This window comes from Phymastichus coffea, unplaced genomic scaffold (genome assembly GCF_024137745.1).
Source record: "Phymastichus coffea isolate CEN01 unplaced genomic scaffold, Cenicafe_Pcof_1.1 PCOF00110, whole genome shotgun sequence".
In the NCBI taxonomy this organism is placed as follows: Eukaryota; Metazoa; Arthropoda; class Insecta; order Hymenoptera; family Eulophidae; genus Phymastichus; species Phymastichus coffea.
This window is the reverse complement of record NW_026706921.1, coordinates 227,266-253,746: the sequence shown is the minus strand read 5'-3', so window position 1 is coordinate 253,746 and position 26,481 is coordinate 227,266. Positions and strand designations below refer to the sequence as shown.

The following is a 26,481-nucleotide window of genomic DNA, read 5'->3' as shown; positions in this document are numbered from 1 at the left end:
TTCACTCACAATCAGTCAATCGAGACTAGAATAGTATTCGTTGCTCAGTCAAGTGTGTAGCGGCTGCCTAACAAGTAACGCGGCCCGTAGCATTGGTAACTCATGTTGCTATGAAATGGCGCCACTGTCGCCGCCTAAAAAAGCTATTGTATGTGATGTATATAATTTTTCGGAGCGCTTGGTCCAGCTTGACTAATTAACATTTCGTTGCGTTATCTTCGTTGCTAACAGCGACCTCCCCCCCCCCCGCTCCAGCCTTTATAATTAATGCTAAATTAAATATAAATATACCAATCGAAAGATTTAGATTTGCTCTGTACATCTGGGTTAGAGTTATTTTCCTATTCTTAGCTTCTATGTAAAAAAATAATAAAGACAATAATTTTCCCAACGATTTTAAACATCTCTATCTTTTGCATTAAATGGAAATTCTAAATGTAATAAATTATAAAACATTACCCCGAGCTGATTTGATTTGCTCATTTGACTTTAAAAGTAATCAATAAGTATATTATAAATCTAAAAAATTATAATCGACACTAGCATTTCGTGCACGCGCATGCTCCCTATAGTTCGCTTTGTACGAATACTGTTTCTACGCGATATCATTCAACCATTATTTTGAAATGTGTTTTATTGAACATGAGGGAATGCAACAACGTTTTAATTGAACATATAAAATAAAATAACATTTACTAAAAACTTAAATATTATTGACACGATAGTTTTCTACCAAGTAATTAATTATGAAATCTAATTGTCACGGAAAATTCCACACGTTATGAATATATGTAAATCTAAATGTTTTTCAAATATTTAAAAGTATTTATTATTGTACATAACCAAATTATTATTTTATAGGAAACATGTACAAAATATATTACATAATTTGATTGTACATAAATTTTTTTTAGTAGTAATTATGTTCACAAATTCTACTCATGATTTTTTTATATCAATAATAAAAAATATTATAGAATCATATTATGGAATAATATTTTTCATTATTTAGTTTAATGACCCAATTGAATTGAATTAACAATTTTCGAAAGTAGTTGTATTTTTATAATTCAAAAACGAGAGAAAATGATCTTTTACGCGAAGGTACTTCTTCACTATTTTGTTGAAAATAATTTGTTAAAAAATTATTTACTAACATTCTAGTAGACTAACCTTTTTGATGCCAGGTAAAAAAATTGTTACTGGAAACGGCCACTCGAGTGCTGAGATCCCTGCTATCGGCCTTTTTTTAACTGTGTATTTAAAAAAGCCAATTAACCGTATACTAAAATTTTTCTAGGTTGTATTGGATTTAATTAAAACCAATTGCTTCGGTATGGCAAAAGAATCATTTTCGATTTTGAATTGTGAAAATCGGCCTACTTTAATCAAAGTTTATCAGAGTCTGCCAATCAGCATGGTAATAAGAAAGCTCAAAATCGAGCCGAGAAGTGTTTTCTCAAGTGCAGCTTTCTCTTGTCGCTTCCCGGCTACAAAACCGTCTTTCTAGATCATACGTGCGCCATCCCACGGTCAACGAGGAACTACAAGTCCTTATACATTGACCTGACCTTCTATAAGTGCTTATCTTTACTGGTATTACATACGACGCTTTTCTTTTGACAAATCCCTGATGTTTCAATCAGAACAGCTTTTAAAAAGAATTACATCTCACAATTGATTATACTTATTTCAACGAACATCGAAGTTGGTATAAGCTACCTATGTGTTACGTTTGAGCACATTATGAAAGCGCAAGAAGACAAAAAATTTACCCTTTTCAGAATCACCCCCGGCAGCCTTGAACTTAGTAGATGTATAACAACGGCGCGATAAAAAAGCTATTACGTCAGGGGAAAGATTACACACGACCGCGCCTTTTTTTGCGATTAAGTTGGCAGCTCTCCCACGCGCGCGGCACTGGCGGCTTCCTAATCTCTCACATTCGACGTCCCATGCCAAGCAGCAGTCAACCTGCAGTCAACCACGTGTTTTCTGCGAAGGAAGACGCGAATCAACACTTTAGTTTTTTCTTAGATTCCTTCCGCATTGTTCCGCGTCGTTGAAAATGAAGTATATCCTCGTGACTGGTGGTGTGATAAGTGGAGTTGGCAAAGGTGTGATTGCTAGTAGCTTTGGCACCATTCTTAAATCATGCGGCATCCATGTAACTTCCATTAAGATCGACCCCTATATCAATATCGACGCTGGCACGTTTTCCCCTTACGAACATGGTGAAGTCTATGTTCTCGACGATGGTGGTGAAGTCGACCTTGATCTTGGCAACTACGAGAGATTCCTTGATGTTGTTCTTCACAAGGATAATAACATAACTACGGGTAAGTAATGTTCATAGAGTTTGCATAGCGTTTGTAACAGATAGACGAAGCACATGTTCTTTTTCTTTTATTTTTAATGGCGCATTTACTACGTCTTGAGTGACAAATAATTTAATTACGTCTTATAGCATTTTTGTGTGTTGGAGCACTGCCAAATGATTTAACAGCACTTTAATAGTATTATCGAACGAAAAAGAATATGATAAATTTAGGAAAGTGCAGGAAGAGTCGCGTCTACTATCACATTATTCCAAAATGATGAAAAAAATTTTAAAAATAATGAAAAAAAATTAATTATGAAATAGCTTCAAATATCGGCGAAAAAATGCTGAATGTCGGATTTTCGCAGCTCTTAGTAAAAAGTTTTAGATCACTATATAAATTTGACATTTTAAAGCAGTAACATATATATTACTTCTTGTTCTCTATTTTTAACTTTTTCAAGGTTTTATATATTTATTAGCTGCGCATATATTTGATCAAGACTGTTAAAACAAATTTAGATAGATATACTTCAACATTGATATTAATTAAGTGTATTATTGTGTAGGAAAAATCTATGAACATGTGATCAAGAAAGAACGTAAGGGTGATTATTTAGGCAAAACAGTCCAAGTGGTGCCACACATAACTGATGCAATTCAAGAATGGGTTGAAAGAGTTGCCAAGCAGCCAGTGACCACTGATGGAAAAGTACCAGAAGTCTGCATAATAGAATTAGGAGGAACCATAGGTGACATAGAAGGAATGCCGTTTGTGGAAGCTTTTCGTCAATTTCAATTTAGAGTTAAGAGAGAAAACTTCTGTGTAGCTCATGTCTCACTTGTGCCATCTCCAAAAGCAACAGGAGAACCAAAAACAAAACCTACACAATCAAGTGTCAGAGAATTAAGAGGTCTAGGTCTATCTCCAGATCTTATCATTTGTAGATCTGAAAAACCAATCAATGATCAAATTAAAGATAAGATCTCCAATTTCTGTCATGTTGGACCTGAACAAGTCATTACCATTCATGATCTTTCTTCCATTTACCGAGTTCCTCTCTTGATGGAGAGTCAGGGTATTATAGAATTCTTGGATGACAGACTTAAGTTAAATATTATATTACCTCTCCCTGTGACGTACATGAACACATGGAGAAATCTTGCTGAGCGTGTTGATCAGTTATATAAAGGTATGTTGGATACATTTTTTAAACATCAAATCTGAAAAATCTTATTGTTATGTTTAATGGAATCTTTTCTTTCTGCAGTTGTGACAATTGGCTTAGTTGGCAAATATACCAAACTAGAAGATGCATATGCTTCTGTAATAAAATCCTTACAACATGCCTCAATCAAAGCAAGTTATAAATTGGATTTAAAATTCATTGATGCAGTGAATTTAGAACCAGAAACAAAGAATATAGATGCAGTTGCATATCACGAAGCATGGCGAGAACTTTGTAGCGTTGATGGTATTATAGTTCCAGGGGGCTTTGGCCAGAGAGGAATCAATGGAATGATTGAAGCTTGCAAATGGTGTAGAGAACATAATAAACCTCTACTAGGCATTTGTTTAGGTCTTCAAGTTGCAGTCATAGAATATGCTAGAAATGTATTAAATTTAGAGGATGCCAATAGTATAGAGTTTGATCGAGACTGTAAAAATCCAGTAGTTATTGATATGCCAGAACATAATCAAGGTCATATGGGTGGTACCATGAGATTGGGTAAGAGACCAACAAGATTTGTCAGCCCAAATTCCATTCTAAAACAATTATATGGAAATTCATCAATTATTTATGAGAGACATAGACACAGGTATGAAGTCAATCCAAAATATATCACAGACTTAGAGGCATCAGGCCTGAAATTTGTTGGCCATGACGAAGAAAATATTCGAATGGAAATAATAGAACTGGAAAATCATAACTATTATGTTGGAACTCAATTTCATCCTGAATATTTGACAAGGCCAATGGTGCCCTCACCTCCATTCTTAGGTTTGATTTTAGCTAGTGTAGGAAAATTGAAGCCTTACTTAGAAAAAGGTTGTAATTTGTCACCATCACAATTGAGTGACAATGATTCAGATGAAGGATCTACAATAGAATTTGTAAAACAAAATCCACAATTGATTGTGCCTACAAAAACATCAATAGTAGTAAAAAAGTAGAGATAGAATAAGTAGGACTAATTGTTTTTATATTTTTTTATTACTACAGTGTGTTTAGTTACATTTTATATTTTATTATCGTACATTTAAAATTTTGAAAATGCAGTTAGATAGTTTGAAACATTTTTTAAATAAACTATTTTGTGATAAATCAAGAATTTTATACTACTTTTTGATAACTATAAAATATCAATCTACAGTGACAGTGTTAATATGTATTTATACAAATATAAAGAGTTTGACATATAAATATTTTAAGACCAAATATTTGTTTGACTAAAAGAATTACATTTTATTACAATTTTCATATAAAGCCAAGTACTTATAAAACCGATAATATATCAGAATGAGCAAATGTAAAATTAATAAAAAATTTTTTCTTAAGATTTGTAAATATTTGATTTTTTTGTTAAATTCCAATTAAAATATTTAATATAGAAAAAATTGCAATTAATATTATCATTATTTTTATACATTGAATGATATTGCTCTATGATAAGCATGCATACTTATTAGTAACCATTTATATAGTTTTTCTGTATACATGCAGTATTAAACAATGTAATAATAAGAAGTTTCTATATTTTTACATATATACTATTCAATGCAGGAAAAAATTTAAGATTGTAGAGCTTGAGCACAGAGTACGTCAGCACGTGGGTTGAAACTATATTGAAAAGTAATGGTAAACAACACGCGTGTGAAGTAACCTAACCTCAAAACTGTTACGCTCAACAGTCATTTTCCATATCATGCCGGTGGTACGTGATATTCTGTCTAATACTGATAAAAGTACTTTTTTATCCACACTTTGTGAATAATTTTTCATTAAAAGACCATAAGGCATTGTGTAGTAACATATATGCCTTAGACAATCAGTAAAAAGAGTTTTACACGTTATGAAATTGTAATTTGAGGTTGACTTTGCCAAAAGATTTATTTTATAATAAATAATAAGTTTATTAATGCTCTGTGAATAAAGTAAAAATGAATGAAGTAATACATTGGTGGAATATTACAAAATGTTTGTCAAAATTCGACGGAAAAGGAGCTAATAGCTATAGAATGTACTTTGTGTAAGTTTATTAATTAAACATTTTTTTTACTTTACAAATAAGCTGTAGTTATTTCGTTATATTTCATATTAGAGAACGCTGTAGACGAATGTCTCAAGAACTAGAACTACCAAAAAAAATTTTTGGACCATCAGTTATGTGTTCGCACTGTGGTTCTCTTTGGTCAAAAAATGAATCTCAGACTAGAATTAAACCAGCTAACGCTTGCTCAAAATCAGTAAAACAAATAATTAGGTCAAGTGCTGAAGACAATAGACTATCCAGGTTTAGAGCGACTTTACTAAAGAAAAGCTTAAAAAACAGGATGAACAAAGTGGTGAAAAAGTGTTCAGTATGTTCTAAAGATACTGAAATCAGTATTACTAAACCAAAAAGGCCAAAGCTTGTTGAAGAAAGTACAGAAAAAAATGACAACACAGCTCATCATAAGAAAAAAAAAAAGAAAGTAAAAGATAAAAGTGCTGGTTTAGACTTATCGGGTTTCAATACACCCGATGCAAGAGAGAAAAAAAAAATACCTTTGGTTTCAACACCTATTACAGTAAAAGTAAAAAAACCATACAAAAGAGAAATAACACCACTACAAAAAGTGAAAAAATTAAATATAAATAAATTAAATAATATTCTAAACAACAGTAAAGCTAAAAAATCAAAGAGTAGTCTAAGCAATTTTCTTGAAGAACTTTATTAACTAAGAAAAAGGTCAATGCAGTATATATCTACAAATTGATGTGGTATGTATCTTAAAATTACTATCTTATTTTTAATACAATAAATAAATGACAAGTTTGATCAATATCACGAAACTTGAAACGCCCATCAAATGATTTCTTCTGTCTTGCTTCTCTTAATCCAATGGAATTTCTTTTCTTACAATCTGGAAGTAGAGCACAATAATGATTCTGTTAATAAGAATGTTATTCACAAAACGAATTTAGTTACTCAGTTCCAATACAAGCAATTGTTAAAAGCTTTCGAGTAGTTTAATGAAGCAAGATACTAAATGAATTGCAGAGATGATTTCATTTGAAACATGAAACAAATGAATGAAAAAATGATAAAGAATAACTTTACAAACAATTATGATGAAATGTTCGTCTTAGTCAATTTTTCTCATCATTTGATTAACAAAAAAGTTAAGTATAATCAAAATTGTGAAAAAAACTAAAATGAATAATTTCAGAGAAAGAGAAATCAAGCCGTTCATGGAGAAGACGTGGCTTGAAGAGGATAACAAGGACAAAAAAAGAAGCAATGAGACAGTGAGGGATCACCTGAATGCATGCGTCGAGGTAATCTTGCTCGGTCATGCGTTGCAGCTTGGTAGGCGGCACTTTTCCCCGACGGCGCAACTCCTGCCTGGCGTCGTTCAGATCGAAGATCGCCACAGGGTCGATCCTGTGCTTGAGCACCAAGCTCGCCAGGTACTCGACGTAATGCTGCCTACCGGGAAAAAGCAACGCACAAACCCAATTTTAATAAAAACGGTTCGCAATTACCTCGATTAAATCGTCACGGTATTCGTGCAGATCGCGACCGTACCAATTGGCCGGTAACTTCAAACCCGCACGAAGTACACATGCCTCGAGGTCATCGATTGTCAGCAAAGCTAATGGTTCGAGATGGGACTCGCGCACCTTGCGCACCAGGTACTCGATATAGTGGATTCTGAGTTTTACCATTCAAAAAAGCATTTTTATCGTTTCAATGAATTATTGATGACTTAACTATGACATTATACTGACGTTTGAAAATCTTTGTTTTATTTGACAAATGAGCTTTTATTTTTATAAAATGATTATGAACTTTCGGACGTCGCTTGATGTCTAATTAAAGTTCTCTGGTAAATCATGAAATTATTTTTTCCACCAGAACTGTAAATTGTTATCCGAAAATTTACAATGTATGTATTATGAAAAAGAGGAATTTAATTTTGTATTTATACAATAAGAAACAATCTATATTTGTTGACAAGACTTTCAAAATAAATATTATTTTGTTTTTTTGTTATTCCTAAAAGAATGTAATTTACCTGCACAGTCCAGCATGTCCCTCGATAACGTCGGAATTGCAAACGGCGTCAACAACACCAGTAGGAGTTTCCTTTTGTAGCTGCACTTTACACTTTCGAAAACCATAGATACCTTCCGTGTCGTACTCCACGCTATTCTCCTTTAGTAGCTGTTGAAGTTGCAAAGGTTCTTTGTCACGCAAGTAGAAGAGGCAATTGCGTGGATGATGCGCGTGCAGACCGAGTTTCGCACAATATGGGCTCACTCCACATTTGGCACCCATAACGAACTTCATACCGCATCCACAACAGAACTCGTACTTACACTGGCTGCACGTAAAGTGCATGCAACCTATGAATTATATAGTGATAGATGGATAGAATTTTTAGGGGCTATTTAACGTATGAAAGAAAATAAATAAAGAAGTGCCGAAGATAACTGCGGTAAAGTAAAGCTTGCTCTACGTATCGATAAACGCTGCTTTGTTTAAATACAATTGTATACCTCCACGTGATAAGGAATATCGAAATTTGCACTTCGGACAATCGATTCCGTTATCAGCCAAGTGTTGAGCTAATCCTTTGGCCTGGTTATCGGGATCGTTCTCGTCTTTCCACGCGGCAAACTGCTCGCAACTGATGCCTTCATGTTGCTTTTCCCACTTGACACAAAATCAAATCAGTTTATTTATTGGTTTCACGTCGATCGACTTCTGACTAAATCAATATCTCAAGTATTTACCGGTCTTCTACAAAATGCGCACGTAACAGATCGGCAGTCAGGACAAATCAATCGTTTCGCATTTGGATCCGCATAGAATCCACTTGAACACTAATAACAGAGCAAGCGTAGAGTTGACAATGGTTTTCCAACGTTATTTTAACTTTAAGTATTGTTGCAAATTATTCAATTACCTGAACGCACCACTTGAAATTGGGATCCTGCATGAGCGTGCGATCTCTGAGTTTCCTTTGAAACAACTCATGGATAGGTGAGTCAAGAAGCGTCTTCATTTGTATGTCAAGTATACTGAAATACTCCAGCACTTCGTCCTCGGTAGCATCGATCAAGTTTGGCTGCTTACAAAATGGACACACCGCATCCATAATGTTGCGGTCGCTTATTTGGATGGTAAAATAGTTTTTTGCGCATTCGTTACAGCAGCGGTGCGTGCATTTCAGCATCGATATCATCTGTCGAGTTATTTCTCGTCAATTTAATATCGCAACAAAGGTATCAAGTGGATGGGTACGAATCGTATACCTGACTCATGGCGAATCGGCCTGTGCACAGCTCGCACTCCTGTTGTAGAAAAGCGAGAGCGGCCTCAACGCTGGTACACTGCTTTGCCGCGTGCAACGACTCCTCGTCGGTGAATTTGAAAGATAATAGGCTTGCCGCGATTTCAGCTTCCTCGTAGCTCGATGCTCTACCTTCGGCTAACAGTCGTCGGGCGACTCTCTGTGAAGTCGAGATTACTCCTGTCAAATATCGACTTTGAAGAAATGTTTGATTTGAAGTAGGAGCAAGTAAAAAATTAAGGATGTTCTATACGTATTCAGTGCTAGGAAAATTACAAACTGCGGTTTATGCGATCTTTTAATCAAGTTTACATTTAATTGGAACTTGGATTTTATAACACTATTATTGACCGGATTGATTATAAATATTATCGAATAATTTTGTGACATTTGCTTGATACATTGGGAATGAGAATGGGTATTCCTAATTTTGAATCGGGATGTATAATATACGTATGATGATAACGACACCAATTGCATACGATCAGGATGAACACTAGTGACAGATGCGAGCTTCAAATTAAAAAAATATGCATGAGATGGACTAATGTAGTGAAGATGTGGAACATGCGGTGACAATGGTGACAAACTCAAAAAAGACAAAGAAAATAAAGATGCACCAACGTCTATAATCGAGCCCTTTGCCTTGAGACGCGTTTATTATTCCAATGAATATTTAGGAGATTGTTTTTACTTTGAAGCTCAACGAAAATGATACACTTGCTTGTATTATAATCTATAATACTTATGCAAATGTGTGACAGAGTTTTCTGAATCATTTTCGTAGTGTGGTTTCTCAAAGAATCAGTGGTAAATGTACGATGAACGATAGCATTAATTAATTCGTTAGTTGAGAAAGATACTCACCAAAAAGAAAAGAAGATTAATGAATATTAATTTTTAATGACAATAAATGATCAGTGAAATTAATCGTTCTTAATCTATTAAAATACGCAACAGGCTCAAGTCAAAACCAAGGATCAAAGGACAATTTGCTTTTGCTGCTTGTTTTCTTCCCATCTTTATAGATCGCTGTGTTATATGCGCATGAGCGTTACTTGCGAGCAGCAAAAGGGCGCTGTTATTGGCTTATTATCGAGCTCTTTTTGTAGACATTGGTCAGCCAGGATTTTTGCATCTTATTTGGAAATTTCGCGAACTACTGACCTCCCGTTCATTCATGGGGGTCGACTCCTGTTTTGGCTCCTTGTCCGTCTTTTTATTGTCTCTCCTGTAACGCTGTCGTGGCTTTTTTTCACCCTCGAATTGCTCGATAAAACTCGCTACCAAAGAGAAACGTTTCTTCGGTTTTGGAGGGCTGTTGTTTGAATCGACTGTTTCTGACTTTGAGTGAACGACTTTTGGTTTCTCTGAATTGGCAGAATTAGCGCTTGTTTCTTTTGGATCTTCAACTAGCTCACCCGTTGAATCCAGTTCTGTACTTACTGTCGCAGGTAATATATGTTCTTCTTCGGGTTCAATTTTTTTTACTCCGTTTTGTTCTTCGGCTTCTTCTTCACGTTTTTGAAGTTCTGTAGTTAATTCGTTCACTGGCTCAATTTTATTTTCCTCCGAATCCGAATTGTAATCAGATAATTCAGCTTTGATTCGATTTAAAGTTTTTTCAAGCATTTTCTCTACATCCGCTGAATCGTGAGATAACGAACTGATTTCTTCTTCGTCCGCGCTTATTTCTTCAACATCATCTGTGTCGGCGTTGTAACTGACTTCTACTATGTCTTCTGTATTTCCGCTTGTACTTTCTTCAGTTTCTTCTTCTACTTCTACTTTTTTTTCAATCTCTTCTTTGCCAGAAGCCTTGCTGGAATCAGTGACTTCGTTTTCGGTCACTTCTATTTCTGATTCACTTCCTTCTAAATCACTTTCTTCGATTTCCTCTGATTCGCTTTTCCCAGATTCTTCTTCTACTTCATCATTTTCTTTTTTTTCAGATTTTCTTCCTTGGATATTATCTATTTCTTCCTCGTTTGGCCCTTCGTTTTCTTTACTTGTTTTGCCTTTTATTCCTTCATTTTTGTTCTTAACATTTTCTAAATTTTCTGTTTCCATACGAATTAAAATTTCTCCTTCTTGTTCACTATGTTTTCCAATATCACTTGCATTTCTCTCTTCCTTTTTTAAATTTATCGTTGCTGCGTTTACATTTGTTCCATTAATATTTTGCACAAGAATTTCCTTGTTTTTTTTTTCATTAGATTCATCTTCCATGGGTATATTAAACTGTTGATTGGAAGGTGGCATATCATTTTGTTCAACTAGTTCTTCCATTTTCATATTTTTATTAACTTTTATACTAGTATTAGTATCAACCACATTGTCAATTTTGGAATGTATACTTAAATTTGAGTTTTTTTGAGTCTCTTCTTTTACTTCAGGTACTATATCAATTTTACCGAAACAGATATCTTCGCACGTATCTTCTTTATCATCATAGGCATCTTCACAAGATATATTGCAAGAATCTATCAGATCTTTATAGGTGGTTCTTTCAAGTGTTTCAGAATTTTTCGAATTTTTATGTTCAATTACCTGATCATCGAACTTTTCAGTTTCGCAAGTTTTTTTTGATGTATTATTTATAGGTTGTCGGGTTTGTGTGAATTTTTTAAACAAGCTTGTTTCACAAGATTTGAATATAATATTTGATGGTTTAATTATATTCGTATCCAATGGAGTCTGTAAAGTAATTGAAATATTTTGCGCGGGAATCCGTCTCAAACCTTTAAATACTGGTATTTTTGAAGGGTACGTGACTTCAGGGCGCTTATAAACCTGTTTTTTAAGATTTTGCGTTTTATTATTTGCATTTATAGGTTTTACCGGATTCTGAACTAATGAATGAACAATTTTATTTGGTTGAACAGGGAATTTTTGGTTGACTTGTGTTCTAAAGATCATGACATTATTTGTTTTGCTTCTGGAATCGTTTCTCACATTACCATTTTGAACTCCAGGGGTCCTCGTTGATAACTTGTTTCTATCAATGAGCGGCTTGAATGGGGATAATCGAGAAATCGGTTTATTTTGAATACTTAAAATTTTAGGAGGATTGATAGATTTTGACGGACCATTTCTAGTTACAGTAGGTATTTTTTTCAAATATTTTACAGGTGATCTTCGGCCTACTGCTAACTTTTTCATCGGAGATTTAGGTCTAGGTTTGTTCAATTGCTTCTGCGAATTTAATTGTCTAGAAACTTGAGGCCTCGGTATATGTTTTTGTGTTTTTGTAATTAAAGGTGCCGTTCTATCCACCTTTTTATTTGAAGACTCACTTTCAACTATTTTATTGGCAGTTACAACGTTTTGAACAAGCTTATCTTTCAGCCGATCATTTTCAATATTTTTTAGTAGTTTCTCATCTGGTTTTATTTCTAGACAGATGTCTTCTCTTGCATCTACAAATTCTAAATCACAACTATCACTCTTAGCAAGGGAGTTCAATACTTTATCTATTACAGATGGATCATTCTGAATTTCAGACATTGCAGCGATTGATATCGGAATTTCATTTTCCTTTTTCGTTTCAATAGGTATCATTATTTCCTTCCCTAACTCTGCAGTGCAAATTGATTCAAAGTGAGATTCTGATTTCGAATAATTTTTCATTTCTTCCAAGCTCAAAATTTGTGGAACAGTTGTACACCTTGATAGTTCGTCACTATTCTTTAAATTTAAACCATTAGAACATTCTACATCTTGTGCATCAGTTTCTTGTTTCGCATTTCCTAACGTTAGCTGCATTCCGCTTGTCGCAACTGAATCTGAAACAAGATCCAATGAAAGTGAAGTTTCCCCAGAACTTGACTCGTTATTAAAATTGTCACTCGACTGTGTATTTGAATTCGCCAAACACGAAACAACGGTAAAATCAGTCGTACGTTTCTTTTCCGTTACAGATAATTCATTGCAATTTTTTTCGAAATCTGACTGTTTACTCTCCGCCTGATCCTGTATATCTATACTGTTTTCCTGAAGCGTACTTTTACTTTCAACATCAATTTTATTATTTACTTTTTTGTCATCATTCGAACTTAATTGAATAACTTTTGATAAAATGTGTATTAAGCTTTCACTGGACGATGACTTTAGCGGTGACAGTATTAGTACAGCGTTAGTTGTGATGATGTCATCGGATGAATGATGTGAGCTCAATATCTTACTGACAGACGAGTCCTCTTCGTCAATTATATTATCATTGGCATTATCTTCCATAGCTTGCTGCAAGCTTATGGTTGCCAAATCTATCAAACTGTTGTCTTCACGAACTGTACAAAATTCCTCAGATGATGAAGTATCATCTATACTCTGATTCAAATTATCGAAGCTTTTTAAAGATTCCTCGGATATGGAATTTGTAATGCAATGACTTTGTGGAACGGGAGATAGAAAATTAGAATCAATGAGATTACTGTCAGAAGTGATATTGATAGTGTCCCGCATGTTTTCTATTTCTGTTTGATCAGTCGACAAATTTAAGACGGAATTAGATATTTCTATATAAGCCGTGCTCGTACATACCACTTTTATTGATGTGTCTGGTGCTAGTTCTTGATCGATTGGTGTTAGAAGTGCATTCTTGTGTCCTTCATTTTTCAAGTCAGAGCCAAGTTGGTTTGTTGTTTCTTGAGCAAAGATATGATTTGTTTTTTCATCGATGGATGAAGCTTTTAAAGTTTCAGAAAATATAGGTTCAATTTTGGTATTAGATTCTATCGTAGCATCAATTTCTGATTCAATGTGTTTTTTCCATTTATTATTAGACTCACCTGCAGAGATAGTGGTATTTTCTTTAATGGTATTATTGACTAAGTACGGTAAATCTGCTGTCAAATTTTCAGATTTTTGAAGTTCACTATTTTTTGTAGTGGCAATATTAACCGAAAAATCAACATTACTAGAAATAAATTGATCCTTGTTTAGTGGATTTGTTGCCACTTCCTCTGAATTATTTTTCAATTCCAAATACTCTCTAGACGTAGCTGTACTATTATTTTGATTACCTCCCTGTACCTTATTATGCGTATCATAATCGACAACAATTTCATTCTCAGTTACTTGATTAGATGAATCAGATTTTTGTATGTCTTCATTTCTATTTTCATCGTCAACTATTATGCTTTGTTTATTTTTTGTTTCTAGTGCTTGAGAAAACGCTTCTTTTTCAACTTCTATTGACATAATCATTGGATCACTCAAATTATTCGCGCTGGTGTTTCTCATTTGTAACTGATTACTTACATTTAATTTGATATCGCTGCTACTAGTGTCTTCATCTGAAAATTTTTTAATCTCTTTTGATATCATCGTTAGATCGTTTGTAATATTTGTACAAGCGCTTATCTTTGAACTTTTCATATTTATTTTAATACCACTGCTATCAGTGTTTTCATCGAAAGATTTTGTTTCTAATTTTTGCACAGTAGACGGTTCTTTATCAATTTCTTCTGGCATCGTCGTTTGAATATTTACATTGTCTGCACTAGTGTTTTCATCTGGAAGGTTGGGTGCTAACATTCCTAGTGCCGCTGTTATTTGACCAAGTAGTCCTTCTGGTAACATCTTCATTGCTGTCATCAATTGTTGTACTGCTTCAGGTTTATCCGTTTTATTTTCAGAGTCATTAGAATATTCATTTTCTATAGATTTATTTAATCTTGATGTTGGTTGAGAGTTATCGGTTAGGATGGTTTCCATAGAATTATCAGATGTAATAATTTCGTCTTTTACATTTGCATAATTTGAGATTTCTGTAACAATATCACTTTTATTGATGGATAACTCATCTTCTTTTCCAATTACATTTACTTCAATCTTATTACTCTCTTCTCTTTCATTAATGGTTTCACTAAACACCTCTTCACTATCATTTTTTATTTCTTTGTTATTGGCTTCCTTCAAATCCCCAACTACAGGCGTTACTACCTGATTAGGTATAATAATTTTCATAGGATCATAAGTTTTTATATCTCGATTTATATTATTTCCGTTTGTTTTATTATGACCTGACGGTGATTCAGCAGGTAACATCTCTCGATTTTCAATAGCAAGACACTGATTTGTATTATTGTCATTAATGTTAATTGGTATATTCGTAACTTCTTCATTATTTCTGATGGATGTAGATTTTAATTTGCTTTGCACGTTCTCTTTTTTTGATGTATTAGCTTCTACTATCTCTTGTAAAACATTCTGTGTTTCGCTCATTTTTTCTAATTCAACATCTTTATCTTGCTTAGCTTTGGTATCTTTCATCTCTTCAGCTTCCTTTTGCATCTTAATATCATCTTCCATGTCTTTTTCAGCAAACTTCAACAACTCCTTTTCTAATTTAATGGAAGCTCCTCTTAGCATTTCTATCTCGGTGCGAAGTTCCGGCGATTGAGCGATTGTCCGTACCACCACGTCCGGCTGTTGACCCTCATGTTCCAAATTAGCAGTGAGTTCACGCAGCGCGGCGAGTTGCCGCTGGAAGTCAGTGTGTATGTCTGTCGTGCCTGTGTTATTTACCTGATTTTTCGCCTCTATGTCCTCTTGTTCTTGATGCTTTTGCTGTATTTTCCGTTGATTCATAATCGTGGAGTCGTCAACTTTCGTTCTCACTGAAATTTATGAGTCGGAAAATTAGCTTTGAGAAATCGAAATATCGAATATTATGTACGCAACCTAATGGTGCAGCTTCTTCATTCTCCACTCCGGTAGGTGGTCCCCATATTCTCATGAGAAACGGCTTCAACTGATCCTTTTGTAGTTCGAGTAACGAATCTTCTTCATTGCCAGCATTGTTATCGAGGGCGGCAATGACGCTGTTAATAGTAAAGTTTCCCTTTGCCATGATATTTTGACACTAAAATGAAAGCTCTCCTTTTGAAAATTCTAAATCGTTTATCATCCGTTTATGTCGAATCATATAAGATTAGCAAACCTTTCTCTGGCGCAACTGAATAGCACTCGCAACCGCAATCCACATATCTCCTTTGGCCAGCCTCAGAACCTCCTTAGCTTCTATGTCACTGACATGCCCTATGCCGCTGCCTTCACTCAGATCTTTGCCACGAGTTGTGGCAAGTATCTGTACAGTTTCGACGAGATTAGGCCACTGAGTACGTAGCCAGTCTAGTGGATTGTTCGGATCTTGTACCAATGCAACTTGAATGTCATCAGCTGAAAAGCCTCGATGTTCGGCTTCACGCATCACTTCCACTAGCTCCAGACCCTGACGAAGAATTGAGCCACATGGAGGTGGCTCGTAACGAGGCTGACTTGGCTCCTACAATAAGATAGAAGATTTCGTATCGTTTACGAGTTTCTTGATTAAGCGTACAGTACAACGTGAATGAAGTAGACAAAAACAATTTAGTAGAGTAGGATTTCATGAAGTATATCTTCGCACGCACATAAACATACACTCAATGCTGCTAATGAGTGATTAGATGATTCAATAGTAATGAAAATATCAAAATGAAAATTGCTTTATGCTGAAGAGAAATGGAATTTCTATTGATGGGTCAAACCTAATGATAGAAAATTATTACTAGGTGATTAGTGCACAACGCTGTAATACGTCATAATTTATTACATAAGTGAGATAGTTAATGGAATCAATATAGAAAAAAGCGTATATTAAGCTGAAACTAAAAATAACAGAAGCAACACAAGTGAAAATAATATATCTGCTAATAAGCCGCGAAAGTCGTTTGATCGTTGCTGATTTTACCCTGGAACGATAATAATGATGCGGCGAGGTGAGTGAATTCCTTCGGACCCTTTCCTTCCTCAAACTGCCGCGCGATCTGCCATTGTAAATGTCTGGACTGCTCGGGAATCTACCATCCTAAAACACACGCTCGAAACCGATTCGTAAACGAGACTCGCTTAGCCTCTCGGCTAAGAACAAATAGACTTGATGTAAATCTATGTATCACGAAATAGCCTGCAATTACGATGGTTCATCTGTCGATTGATAACATCGTGCTAAAAATCAATTTCCCGACTGAATGAATGCTCGATAAATAATGAATAATGTCGCTGACACTATGGTTGAACGTCGTTGATCAATTAAGAGCAAACTTTCAATGTTATGCTATGTACGTCTTTAATTTATTCGAGACTTTTTGTAGACATTAGTAATACATGTTTTCGACTTGTAAATTATATATTGCATTAAGTTAGTTAATACTTATTTGGTAATTAGATATCCTATGGGTTACGAATGTGGCTAACGTACTTCTGAATCGCTGTCGTATTTCGTTGAGCTCTTCGATGGTGCGAGTGAAGCTGCCCGTCGAAATGTCTCGTCCCTTTCTTTCAAACATATTGGATCTTCGTAAGTCTATAAAAATTACAAAAACAGAATTAATGATTATAATTTTTCTCTCACTAGTCAATTGATGATTTATTGATAAAATTCAATATTACATTTATATGTCAGTCTCAAAAAATATAATGTTATTTACAAGAATAATTGAATTGAACAACTGATGACGTGAAGTTATTCGATGAAGTGTTTAACCATTTAAAGAATAAGTAGAAACTGATCAGTAAGATAACCATATTTTACCTTTGTTACTGTTACAGATAAATTAATGTGTTAAAATATAGTTAATGCACTCACTTGTGTTGAGATACTTTGCGGGGGTGGTGAGGTGCCCGTAGAAACAGTCACGCTCTTTACCTCTTTCATCGTATCTTCCTCCTTTACAATTTCATTTTTTATTCTCATAGGTTCAGACACTGCTTCCGTTTTTGTCTTTTCTTCACTTTGCGTTGACATCTCAGTCGATACTACATTTAGTTTTTCTGCTTCTTTACTTTCCGTTGATGTTTCAGTTGATGCCATTTTAGGCTTACATTCTACTTCTTTCTCCGTATTGCTATTGTGCATTGAAGATTCACTCGATACTGTTTCAGCATTATTCATGTCGGTTTTTGGAGTATCGTATTTTTCGAGCAGAGCTACAGATGATGTTTCTCTCGATGTGTTTTGTGTTTTCGGTCCGACAGCAGTGGCAGTTTGAATTCTTATAGACTCCTGTGATTTTGTTGTGGATGAGCTGTCTATAGGTTCAGATACTTCGGTTTGTTCTTCTTTCATGATGCTATCATCTGAAACGAATGTAATGTTTAGACTGACATTTTAAAAATTATTTTAGAACTAAAGGCTCAGTTTTTCACTTAATTAAAATAATTGTCTAGGTTTCATGAAATTATAAAAATTAAATAAAAATAACAGTTATTGTCGTTTTCATTTTAATTGTATTAGCTTTGGTTATTCCGACGCTGAAAATTTTCTTACAAACAAAAACTAAATATGTTGTTTAATTTTAACTGTGCGAAGGATGTTTAATTTCAAGATTCAAAATAAATATAAATATAAATTTATAAACAAACTATGAAAGCGAATATTGGACAACGGGAAATACGAGTAATGGGTGTATTCAAAGAGGAAAGGCTATATGCACGATCGTCCTTGAAGTTTAGCAACTTGAATGAATAATCTAATTCGAAGGTAAAATCATCGCTAGTCATTTCCAAGCACGATTTTGCATTTTCGCCTTATGGCATACAATGTGAAAACGTCATACGAAGTTTTATTATTCATTCAAGAATGTACATTCGTTGGATTGCTTTTTCTTAAGAGTGAGGTTCGCTACAACAAACAGACATCATCTTTATAAAACGGTAGAAAATATTTGCATAAAATTTACGTTAGAGATTTATATAACAAAAGGATAGAGGCATAATTTGAGGTTGAAATAGTTGATACGTTATAGATAACTTCAAAATACTATTTTTCTATTATCACAGTTTATTTTACAGATGACAATTTGCTTGGAACTATATCAATTGTTCTTTCTTCTTGGACATTTACTTTATAATTAAATGCCCTGAATGTAAAATCCATAATACGTGAATATTTTTACTGTAAATCACAAAATCCACCACAGCAAATACATTCACAATTGTAATAAGTGTGAAAAAAAATTATCCGAAAAAGTCTTTGAGTCTCTACTAAAAAAAGAAATTGTTTTCAGCCTGCATGCCTTTATCCCCGTATAATAAAATTCCCATACAACAATCTTCCAATCCAATAACTCTACGTATACGCTAAAAAAAAGAACAAAAACAACCCGCATGTGTACATTGCAAGCACATCGCTCTTGAATCACTTGGTAAACTTGGTGCCGAAGGAAAAGCTGATCTTTCGCCTCGTTCTACCTTTGCCCTTGCCGTTGTCCATGCTCCCAGATGACTCGACATTATTATTGTTCAAAAGCTTCAATTTTTTCAGGCAGTCTTCCATGTCGTCGTCTTCGTCATCCGGTTTCGGTGGCGGTAAAGCGCTCGCTTTCGTTTTGCAACAGATTGCGCAAATTTTATCTTTGGGGTCGTTGAGGAAAGTGCAATGTTCGCACGCCCACTCACCTTTCATCACCTACCAAATTAATTGTTACGCCATCAGTAACTCATATTTTATCAATGATCAGTTCAATTACAAGAATTTTTTCGTCGATTCGAATACAGTTCACTTACCTCCGACATAAAATCTCTCGTGACATCTCCATTCTTCTTTGGCATCTCATTTTTCTTCTGATCGTTGGCCGGGGCCATTGGTGGCTTTTTCTCTTTACTTTTAAAGCTGCGTCTATCGAGCGTAGATGTTTTATCCGGTACCCTCGTTGATTGTTTTTCGGGAGTCGATGACCTCGATGGTAATTTTTCAACGTTCCGATGTTTCTCAGGAGTTGGCGACCGCGTTCGTTGACCTCGACTTGGACGTCTGTCTCGCGGTGGCGACGATGTACTTCGTTGTCTGTATTGCTCGTTTTGATAGTTCCTACTAAATAATTACAATTCAATTCAAATAAAAATTACCAAGAAACTGAACTCTATTACCTTAACTCTCTATTTGAATGATCCAAACTGTCCGACTCATCAAAGGACGATAACTTGGCATTTCGCCTCCTCTCTTCCGACGTATCCCTCCTGCACTGTTGCGATCTTCTAGACATTGATCTTGGCAATGACGCGTGTTTATCCACGTAATCGTCCGAAGAGCTCGTCATCCTTGCCTTATAACGTTGACCAGTTGCCGAGTCGTCGGTACTCTGACCGCTACGTTGAGCTTGCACGCTTCCCGCGCGACTGAATCGCATTTGCTCGTCCAAGAGTCGAGGATCGAGTGAGCGACGATCATCGTCGATTGGCTCGCGAATGTGGTCACCGTTAGTCGGAAAATGATTGGCGATCCATTGCCCCTCCAGGCTATTTATTCTGTCCTCTGATCTGCTGCCGAAACGAATACAAGAGTGACATGGCGCCTTCATAATACGAAAAAAAAAAAAAAAAAAAAGAAAATAAGAAAAAAACGAGCTGTAGAAAAGTAGTCTCACTTCCTTCCTCTTCTGGAAAGTTCATCTTGATGATAAGCCCTCGCTCTGGAAGTCCTAGCACTGCTGATGCTGTCTCTCCTGTGCCTCGAACTTCTCGACACCCTGTCGTCGAAATCCGAATCCTCCGAATTCTCCGAAGACGCATCGCTCGGCGAACTTGGCGTTCTTCTCAATCTCGATCTCGTCGACGCCGTTGATTTCCTCGATTTCATACTCGGTGACGGCGACGCAGCTTTCGATCGCCTACCGGTCGACTTGACACTTCTTGCTGGACTGTAGGATCGTGATGGGATCGGATAATGGGGCGGTAATAGATGCGACGGTGGTCCATAACCCATTGGATAACCAGGCCACATCGGTTGGTTCAAGCTGAGATTGGAACCGCCAAGAACTGGCGATTGATCCCATGGATTAACAGCTGACGGATACCACATCAAAGGATTGTTCAATGCGTTCAAATGCGCCACCGACTGAGCCTGTAAAAGGTGTATTCATACGGCGCACTGCTTATAAGCTCCCAGATAGAGACATTATGGCTCCACCCCCCACCTACTCATTACGAGCAAAATTAGCAAATCAAAATTGGAATTATCTTATAGCACTGCGATTGGCAAGGGTCGCAATTTGACAAGTACACGGTGACGCCCTGGCAACTTGATAAAAGCGAAGAAACAATAAAATAATCACCTGTTGCATGCCCGTATTGAGCCACACGCCAGCGGCGCTCAGATCGCACACGCTAGCCGACTGCATGATGTTGCGCGCAGGTGCGGGTGGCGGCGGTGGCGGCGGTGGCGGCGAAGCGAGACTGTGGCGTTGCGATTGCATACTCGCTGGTCTTGGACTACAGCTGTCTCTGCCCGGCGTTATGTCTATCGACGGGTGCCTTCGTCGATTGGCGTCTTGTGCGCGCATTGCCTCTTGGTACCTGCGATACCTCTCCTGAAAGACATTTGCCGGTTGTGTTTTTTTTTTTTTTTCATCGCAGCGAGATTGTCGGCGCGAGTTAACGTGTCATTTGTTACTTGGAGAGTTGTCATTTTGTCCGTGTTATTGCCGTCTTGCTGTGCCCTCATCATTTCTTGGGCGTTAGTTTGCATGACCTCGGCATTCCTGGCAGCTTGAGCGAGTACGGCCTCCGTGGGTGGTGGTGGTAACGGTCGCGCTAATGTCGTTGCCGAACCAACTACGTTACGTCGTAATGTCGATGATCTGCTCGAGTCCATTGGTGGAAAACCCATTTGTGGTAGTTTTGACTAGAGGATTCGTTAGGAAAGTTTGTTGCTTATTATCAAGCATATCGTCCCAATGGATCTGATCTGATGACCGAAATATTTCCTCGATATTTCAGTACGCAGAATTGTGCGACAAATAGAGTTTAGTAAATGTTGTATTTTATATCAAGATAGTTGGATGTAATAAAATAAAATATAAATTAATTACTATTCAAATAAATCGATGGATTTGAAATTAAAATTTAAAATTGCAAGGAGTTGCGAGGGAAAAGTTTTTTGAAGATACTTGGCATCGAGAGCTATCAAACGTAAAATTCAAGCAATCATTGATGTAAAAGATCTCGAGCATTAAACAATTGTCTATCAATCAGTATTAATAAATATATTAAATTATTATTTTTTGATAAACGAGCGGCTACTAAACCGATACTAAAGCAAAATATGTGAATCGTTCGTATAAGTAAATGATGAAATAGCACAAAAAAATATCACCATATTCACTGAATTTCGAAAATATTCAACGAGAAATGCTCCGAACTGATATTAAAAGTCGATCAGCAATATCTTCAAAAAAAGAAAAAAACTTTTCCCGAAATGCGAGGTAAGGGATCATTTCAGTGAATACGGCTGATATTGTTTTTGTAACAGCAACGTATATTAATTCACAAGAATATTATACAAAGGAATAAATCGACACATATAAAACGTATATAAGAGAGATATAACAATCGATAGAAATCTTAAAAATATAACAATGAAATAAAACGGATAAAAAGCAAAAAGTCCGGTTGACAGAGACACGACACTCGTAAGCCTATAATAGAGAGAAAGCAAAAGGAGCGAGGAAAATAAGGCAGAATGAAAATCGAGATTCCGGTTGCACACTTGGACTGGATGTTGTTGCGCTTTGCTTTTGGCTTATTTTCGACGGGTGCGCATGGGCTAGGTCTATTATTGGATATTATATCATGGAATTTCTTCCGGACAGACCCTGTAACGTCTTAAAAACTATAATCGACCGATAATTAATTCGAAATGTATCCTAATTTATCACATTGTTTTGTCTTTAATCACAGCTTGCAGCTGTAGAAAAATATATAAACATTAACAAAATTCTACAATTGGTGAAAGGCATCTTCGACGTTGAAGTGAAAATATTTCTTCTTTTTTCATGAATCAATCACTCAGAATTGATCGTCTCAGCCCGGTATCTCACTCATACATGTAGTTACAATTGACAAATAAGCTAAGGATATTAATTGCGCAAAGGTTGCGTTAAAGTAGGTACGTAAGAAATGCAATCGGTGAAATATTCGAAGAAAGCTGAATGTGTAATAGATACATTGCACTATGAAAAATGACTGTGGCCAAGAGAATTTTCGCAGCAAACCCACTTCCGACTTGACGAAGGAAATTATTATTCTTCATCTCATAGATGATTCAACATTTGCGTGGCGTTCTTTAAACTGCACAGCCGATATTCCAGAAATCCGCTACGATAGATAGTCTCGATATAGGACTTGAAAGTGGATTAATAGCTGAGCTGACGCCGCGTTAGCGACGAGTATAATACTCTAATTTAAATCAGCCAAAAATACACGAAAATCACGTAAGCGTGCAAGGCAACACAGCTTTCATAGTGCAATCGTACAATATCTTGGTAATTTTGCAATCGAGTACGCTCGGCCGTCACATAACGGCACATCCTACCTGATTAGCCCTACGATTTCTTCGAGGTGGTGGCACAGGTGGTGGTCCACCAGTGTCACCTTTCGGCGGCAGTGGCGGTTTGACCTGCCTCGCCGCGGCGCCATTTCCCAATAAAACCGGCTGGATGCGGCGACGCGCGTGGCTACGTCGCCTCGGATGCTTGTGATTCGCCTCGTCGCAGCTGTCGCAATAGACCTGGACGCAGTTGTCGCAACGTATCGTCCCTGGTTCGCTGCCGCACAGTGCGCACCTCGCGGCGGGCTTCGTGTGGCCGTTGATCATGCTGCCTGCTTGCGAACGGCAGACATTCAGTTCGGACTTGCGAAGCGAGCGACTGACGGTCGATACGCACCTGCCGCGAAAACGGGAGGCCTCGCGTGGTTATTGCCGTTGCTGCGACCGACGGCGAGCGGCTTACTCGAGTTCGAGGACGGGAATTCGATAACTTCGTAGTCCGGATCTCCGCAGTCTCCCGACAGGGACGGCGGCGGGCCTTTCGGGGCCGGCGGCGGGCCCGACTGCTTCTTCTCGTCTGCCTGCTGGGCCTGCTGTGTGCGTTTTCAAAGCGAAAGCGACTCGTGAATGCCGCGCAGCCCCGTTCGTCGCCTCGCTGACGTTCGCGCGGGTCCGCGACGAGAGAGTCGACGACCGGGCGGCCAGAGAGGCGCGTCTTTCTTTCGATCGCGCGCGGCGATCCCGCGCCCGCGCGAGCTTGGTAGAATTAGACCGAGACAGGTTGGAAGCGCATAATGCGAGCTCTGCCTCGCTCGCGCCCAACTACGTCGATTATTAATAGTTGCGCCGCTGCCGGGCGTCCGTGTACGCGCGCGCGCGTGTCTATCGAAACAAAAATCTATTCTTACCAAGACCCAGTGAGGCATGGAGCGGGCCGTCCTAAGTCGGCTCGACGGATTGGAAATGGCCATCGGCCGCCATCTGTCCGCGGCTCCGGGATTCTGCACCAAACAAAATTCGTCACCTTCGGTTAGTTTTGCGCGTAGGGCACACGCGCGAGGATGCCTCGGCGCGCCAGACTTGGTCCCGCCGGCCAAGGTGTCGCGGAAGCGCGCCCCCCTCGGCCGACGCGTCTTCGCCCTTAGCGTCGCCCATTTGACGTCCTTTGGGCCAGATTGGAAAAGCGAGCTCGTCCAAAGTCGAGAGAAGCATTCCAGGCGCGCGTCCTCTAAGCGGCCGCTCAACGAGAGGAGAAAAAATTGGCACGACTGGCCTGTGGAGCCATTCACCTCGGATCTCGCCGCGGCGCGATGTTTGTATTCGCGTCGGAGTGTAGGCCGCGGCCGCCGCCGTCTCATTTTTGCCGCGCTCGGAAGCTCATCGAACCCGTGATGACGATGACACCTATACTCGCTTACACGCAGCTATAGAGTTTATAACTGGCGCGCATTTTCTTGCGCTAGTCGCGCGGCCAACGAAAATAGAGTGCGTGGGCTGCTACCAAGTAGCCTACTGCTCTCGTCTCCCTTCCTCCTTCCTTGTGTTCGGCATTATGCACTTTTTCCGACTCCATGATGATTGCCAGTGGCTCCTCCGATGCCCCCGAATTGTCCGCTTGACCGCGCGGATCAAGGAGCAGTCAGCTTCCAACGGCGTAGCTCTACTCGCCGACGTGTATATCGAAGCCGCGGCAGCGCGCCGATCGCAGGACAACGGGAGCGTCCGACGATAGCGTGCGCTTCGCGGTCGCTCAGCCCAATATCGTCGCGATCGCTGCCGCGGCCTCGAGACGCGGGACGTCGCACGCCACTCGTGATTGATCGCCGCGAACTAGCCCCAAAAGCGAACTCGCCGAGTTACGCGTGGCATCGATTGAACGATCGCGACGCAACGGCGATCGATTCACGAAGACTCTCCCCCCCCCTTCTCTCTCTCTCTCTCTCTCTCTCTCTCTCTCTCTCTGCAAACGTCGTTCCACGCGACGTCTTTTGGTCGTTTTCAGCGAATTGATTTTGCGTTGCCACGGGACAGGAGAGACACGCGCTCGGCCACTGCCAAGTAAAGACGTTCGTTCTATTTTGCTGGGCTTAGTAGGGTAGAGCAGCTTTATTTTTAACGGGAAATAAGTTTGCAAGCCACGCAGTCTTCGCATATCTGCTGTGCCTGACATTGATAATGATGCTCCGTATGTGCGCTACGTCTTTGAAGGTGGATCTGTCCTCGCCTTTTCTTCTATTCGAGCAGGTGAAATAAGATGAGCTCGAGCAAAGAATTACCTATAAATACTGCCGAGATTGTCTGGCCGCGAGAACGAGAGTGTACGTAGCGATCGACCCAGCCGCTGAATGAATATCCTCGACGTTCTAGGATTCCCGGCGATTAATTTCAATGAAATAGATATCGTTTCCGCGTCTAATAAAACTGCCTCGTCGTGCACTGCCAAGAACACTTCAGTCGGTGGGATCGACAAATTTTAAGAGTCACGTAAAATATAACTTATCTAAGAAAAGAGTTCTCCGGTAGAATATTTCGCCTGAAAAGTAAAGGCGCGATTTCAAAAAAATTTTGCATGCATTATAAAAGGACATCGCGCTTTCGAACACGACCAAGTCCCCATTAAAAGAAAAATACTCTAACATGGTGTCCATGGTCCATTGCAATGATAATCACTAGGCGAACACTTGATTCACTTTCTTCTCGCAGAGAGTAACAACTCAATCGCGAAACGAAAGCTCGAATTCTCTGTCGAGCGCGCGAACACGTTCACTTATTAGACACTGACGAGCAACACTTGAAGAAGAAAAAAGCGCATCTTACGGGTTATAATGCAAAAATTTGTACTCACGCTCATGGCTCACACGCGGAGGCTAGCAGACAGACAGACCAAACTACGCCGGAAAGTGTGAGAGAGCCTCGTCTTCGTCGGCCGACTGACTGAGAAAACTCTCAGTACGAACGTGTCGCGAAAGAGACAGAGAGAGAGAGAGAACTGCTCCGAGAATCATGCTATTTTCGGGTGGCAATGCGCCGCTGCTGCGACTGAACTCCTGCCACCAAAAGACTCTCCTCGTTCTCGCAAATATAAATGTCTGTCTCTCTTTACTCGTGAGACACTAAGAACATTGTCTTCTATATCTTCTTTTTCTTTTCGTTCATTGCCAGTTATAGATGAAAATAAGTCGGACGATGGCGATTGCTCTCAAGTCTTTCAGAAGAACTGTTTCGGAGGCCTCCTCCGTAAAAAGCTGCACAAAAGTCATCGTAGGAAAGAAACGAGGAGAC

The 26,481-nt window shown here is 38.2% G+C and overlaps 3 protein-coding genes across 5 annotated transcripts; 2 read left to right on the top strand and 1 right to left on the bottom strand.

Moving 5' to 3' along the window:
• Positions 1 to 1,336: 1,336 nt before the first annotated feature.
• Positions 1,337 to 7,541, top strand: LOC131670404 (uncharacterized). Of its 2 annotated transcripts, XR_009302454.1 has the most exons (4): positions 4,961 to 5,572; positions 5,645 to 6,306; positions 6,756 to 6,864; positions 7,102 to 7,541. XR_009302454.1 is itself a non-coding variant. In XM_058945982.1 (3 exons), the coding sequence occupies exons 1-3, from the start codon at positions 1,337 to 1,339 to the stop codon at positions 6,261 to 6,263; spliced, it is 744 nt and encodes a 247-aa protein (XP_058801965.1). In that variant the 3' UTR covers positions 6,264 to 6,405. The 2 variants fall into 2 exon arrangements, 1 of the variants encoding a protein (XP_058801965.1); XM_058945982.1 differs by lacking the exons at positions 6,756 to 6,864; positions 7,102 to 7,541 and adding an exon at positions 1,337 to 1,367 and having other exon boundaries at positions 5,479 to 5,572; positions 5,645 to 6,405.
• LOC131670403 (CTP synthase) lies at positions 1,927 to 4,826 on the top strand. Its single transcript, XM_058945981.1, has 3 exons — positions 1,927 to 2,339; positions 2,890 to 3,513; positions 3,592 to 4,826. The coding sequence occupies exons 1-3, from the start codon at positions 2,069 to 2,071 to the stop codon at positions 4,494 to 4,496; spliced, it is 1,800 nt and encodes a 599-aa protein (XP_058801964.1). The 5' UTR covers positions 1,927 to 2,068; the 3' UTR covers positions 4,497 to 4,826.
• On the bottom strand, positions 6,273 to 26,123 carry LOC131670401 (E3 ubiquitin-protein ligase lubel-like). 2 transcript variants are annotated; one of them, XM_058945980.1, is made up of 23 exons: positions 26,045 to 26,123; positions 24,108 to 24,200; positions 23,597 to 23,792; positions 23,245 to 23,531; positions 21,325 to 21,555; positions 20,987 to 21,241; positions 20,300 to 20,775; positions 19,803 to 20,195; positions 19,440 to 19,746; positions 19,125 to 19,341; positions 17,521 to 18,011; positions 17,134 to 17,238; positions 16,624 to 16,740; positions 15,832 to 16,176; positions 15,573 to 15,753; positions 15,417 to 15,508; positions 8,848 to 9,045; positions 8,499 to 8,777; positions 8,326 to 8,415; positions 8,089 to 8,245; positions 7,605 to 7,935; positions 7,072 to 7,240; positions 6,273 to 6,449 (listed from the first exon to the last, which is right to left on the bottom strand). In XM_058945980.1, exons 1-23 carry the CDS (start codon positions 26,048 to 26,050, stop codon positions 6,420 to 6,422), a joined length of 5,046 nt encoding a protein of 1,681 aa, XP_058801963.1. In that variant the 5' UTR covers positions 26,051 to 26,123; the 3' UTR covers positions 6,273 to 6,419. The 2 variants fall into 2 exon arrangements, with proteins under 2 accessions (XP_058801963.1, XP_058801962.1); XM_058945979.1 differs by lacking the exon at positions 7,072 to 7,240 and adding an exon at positions 6,847 to 7,015 and having other exon boundaries at positions 6,274 to 6,449.
• Between the last annotated feature and the right edge of the window lie 358 nt (positions 26,124 to 26,481).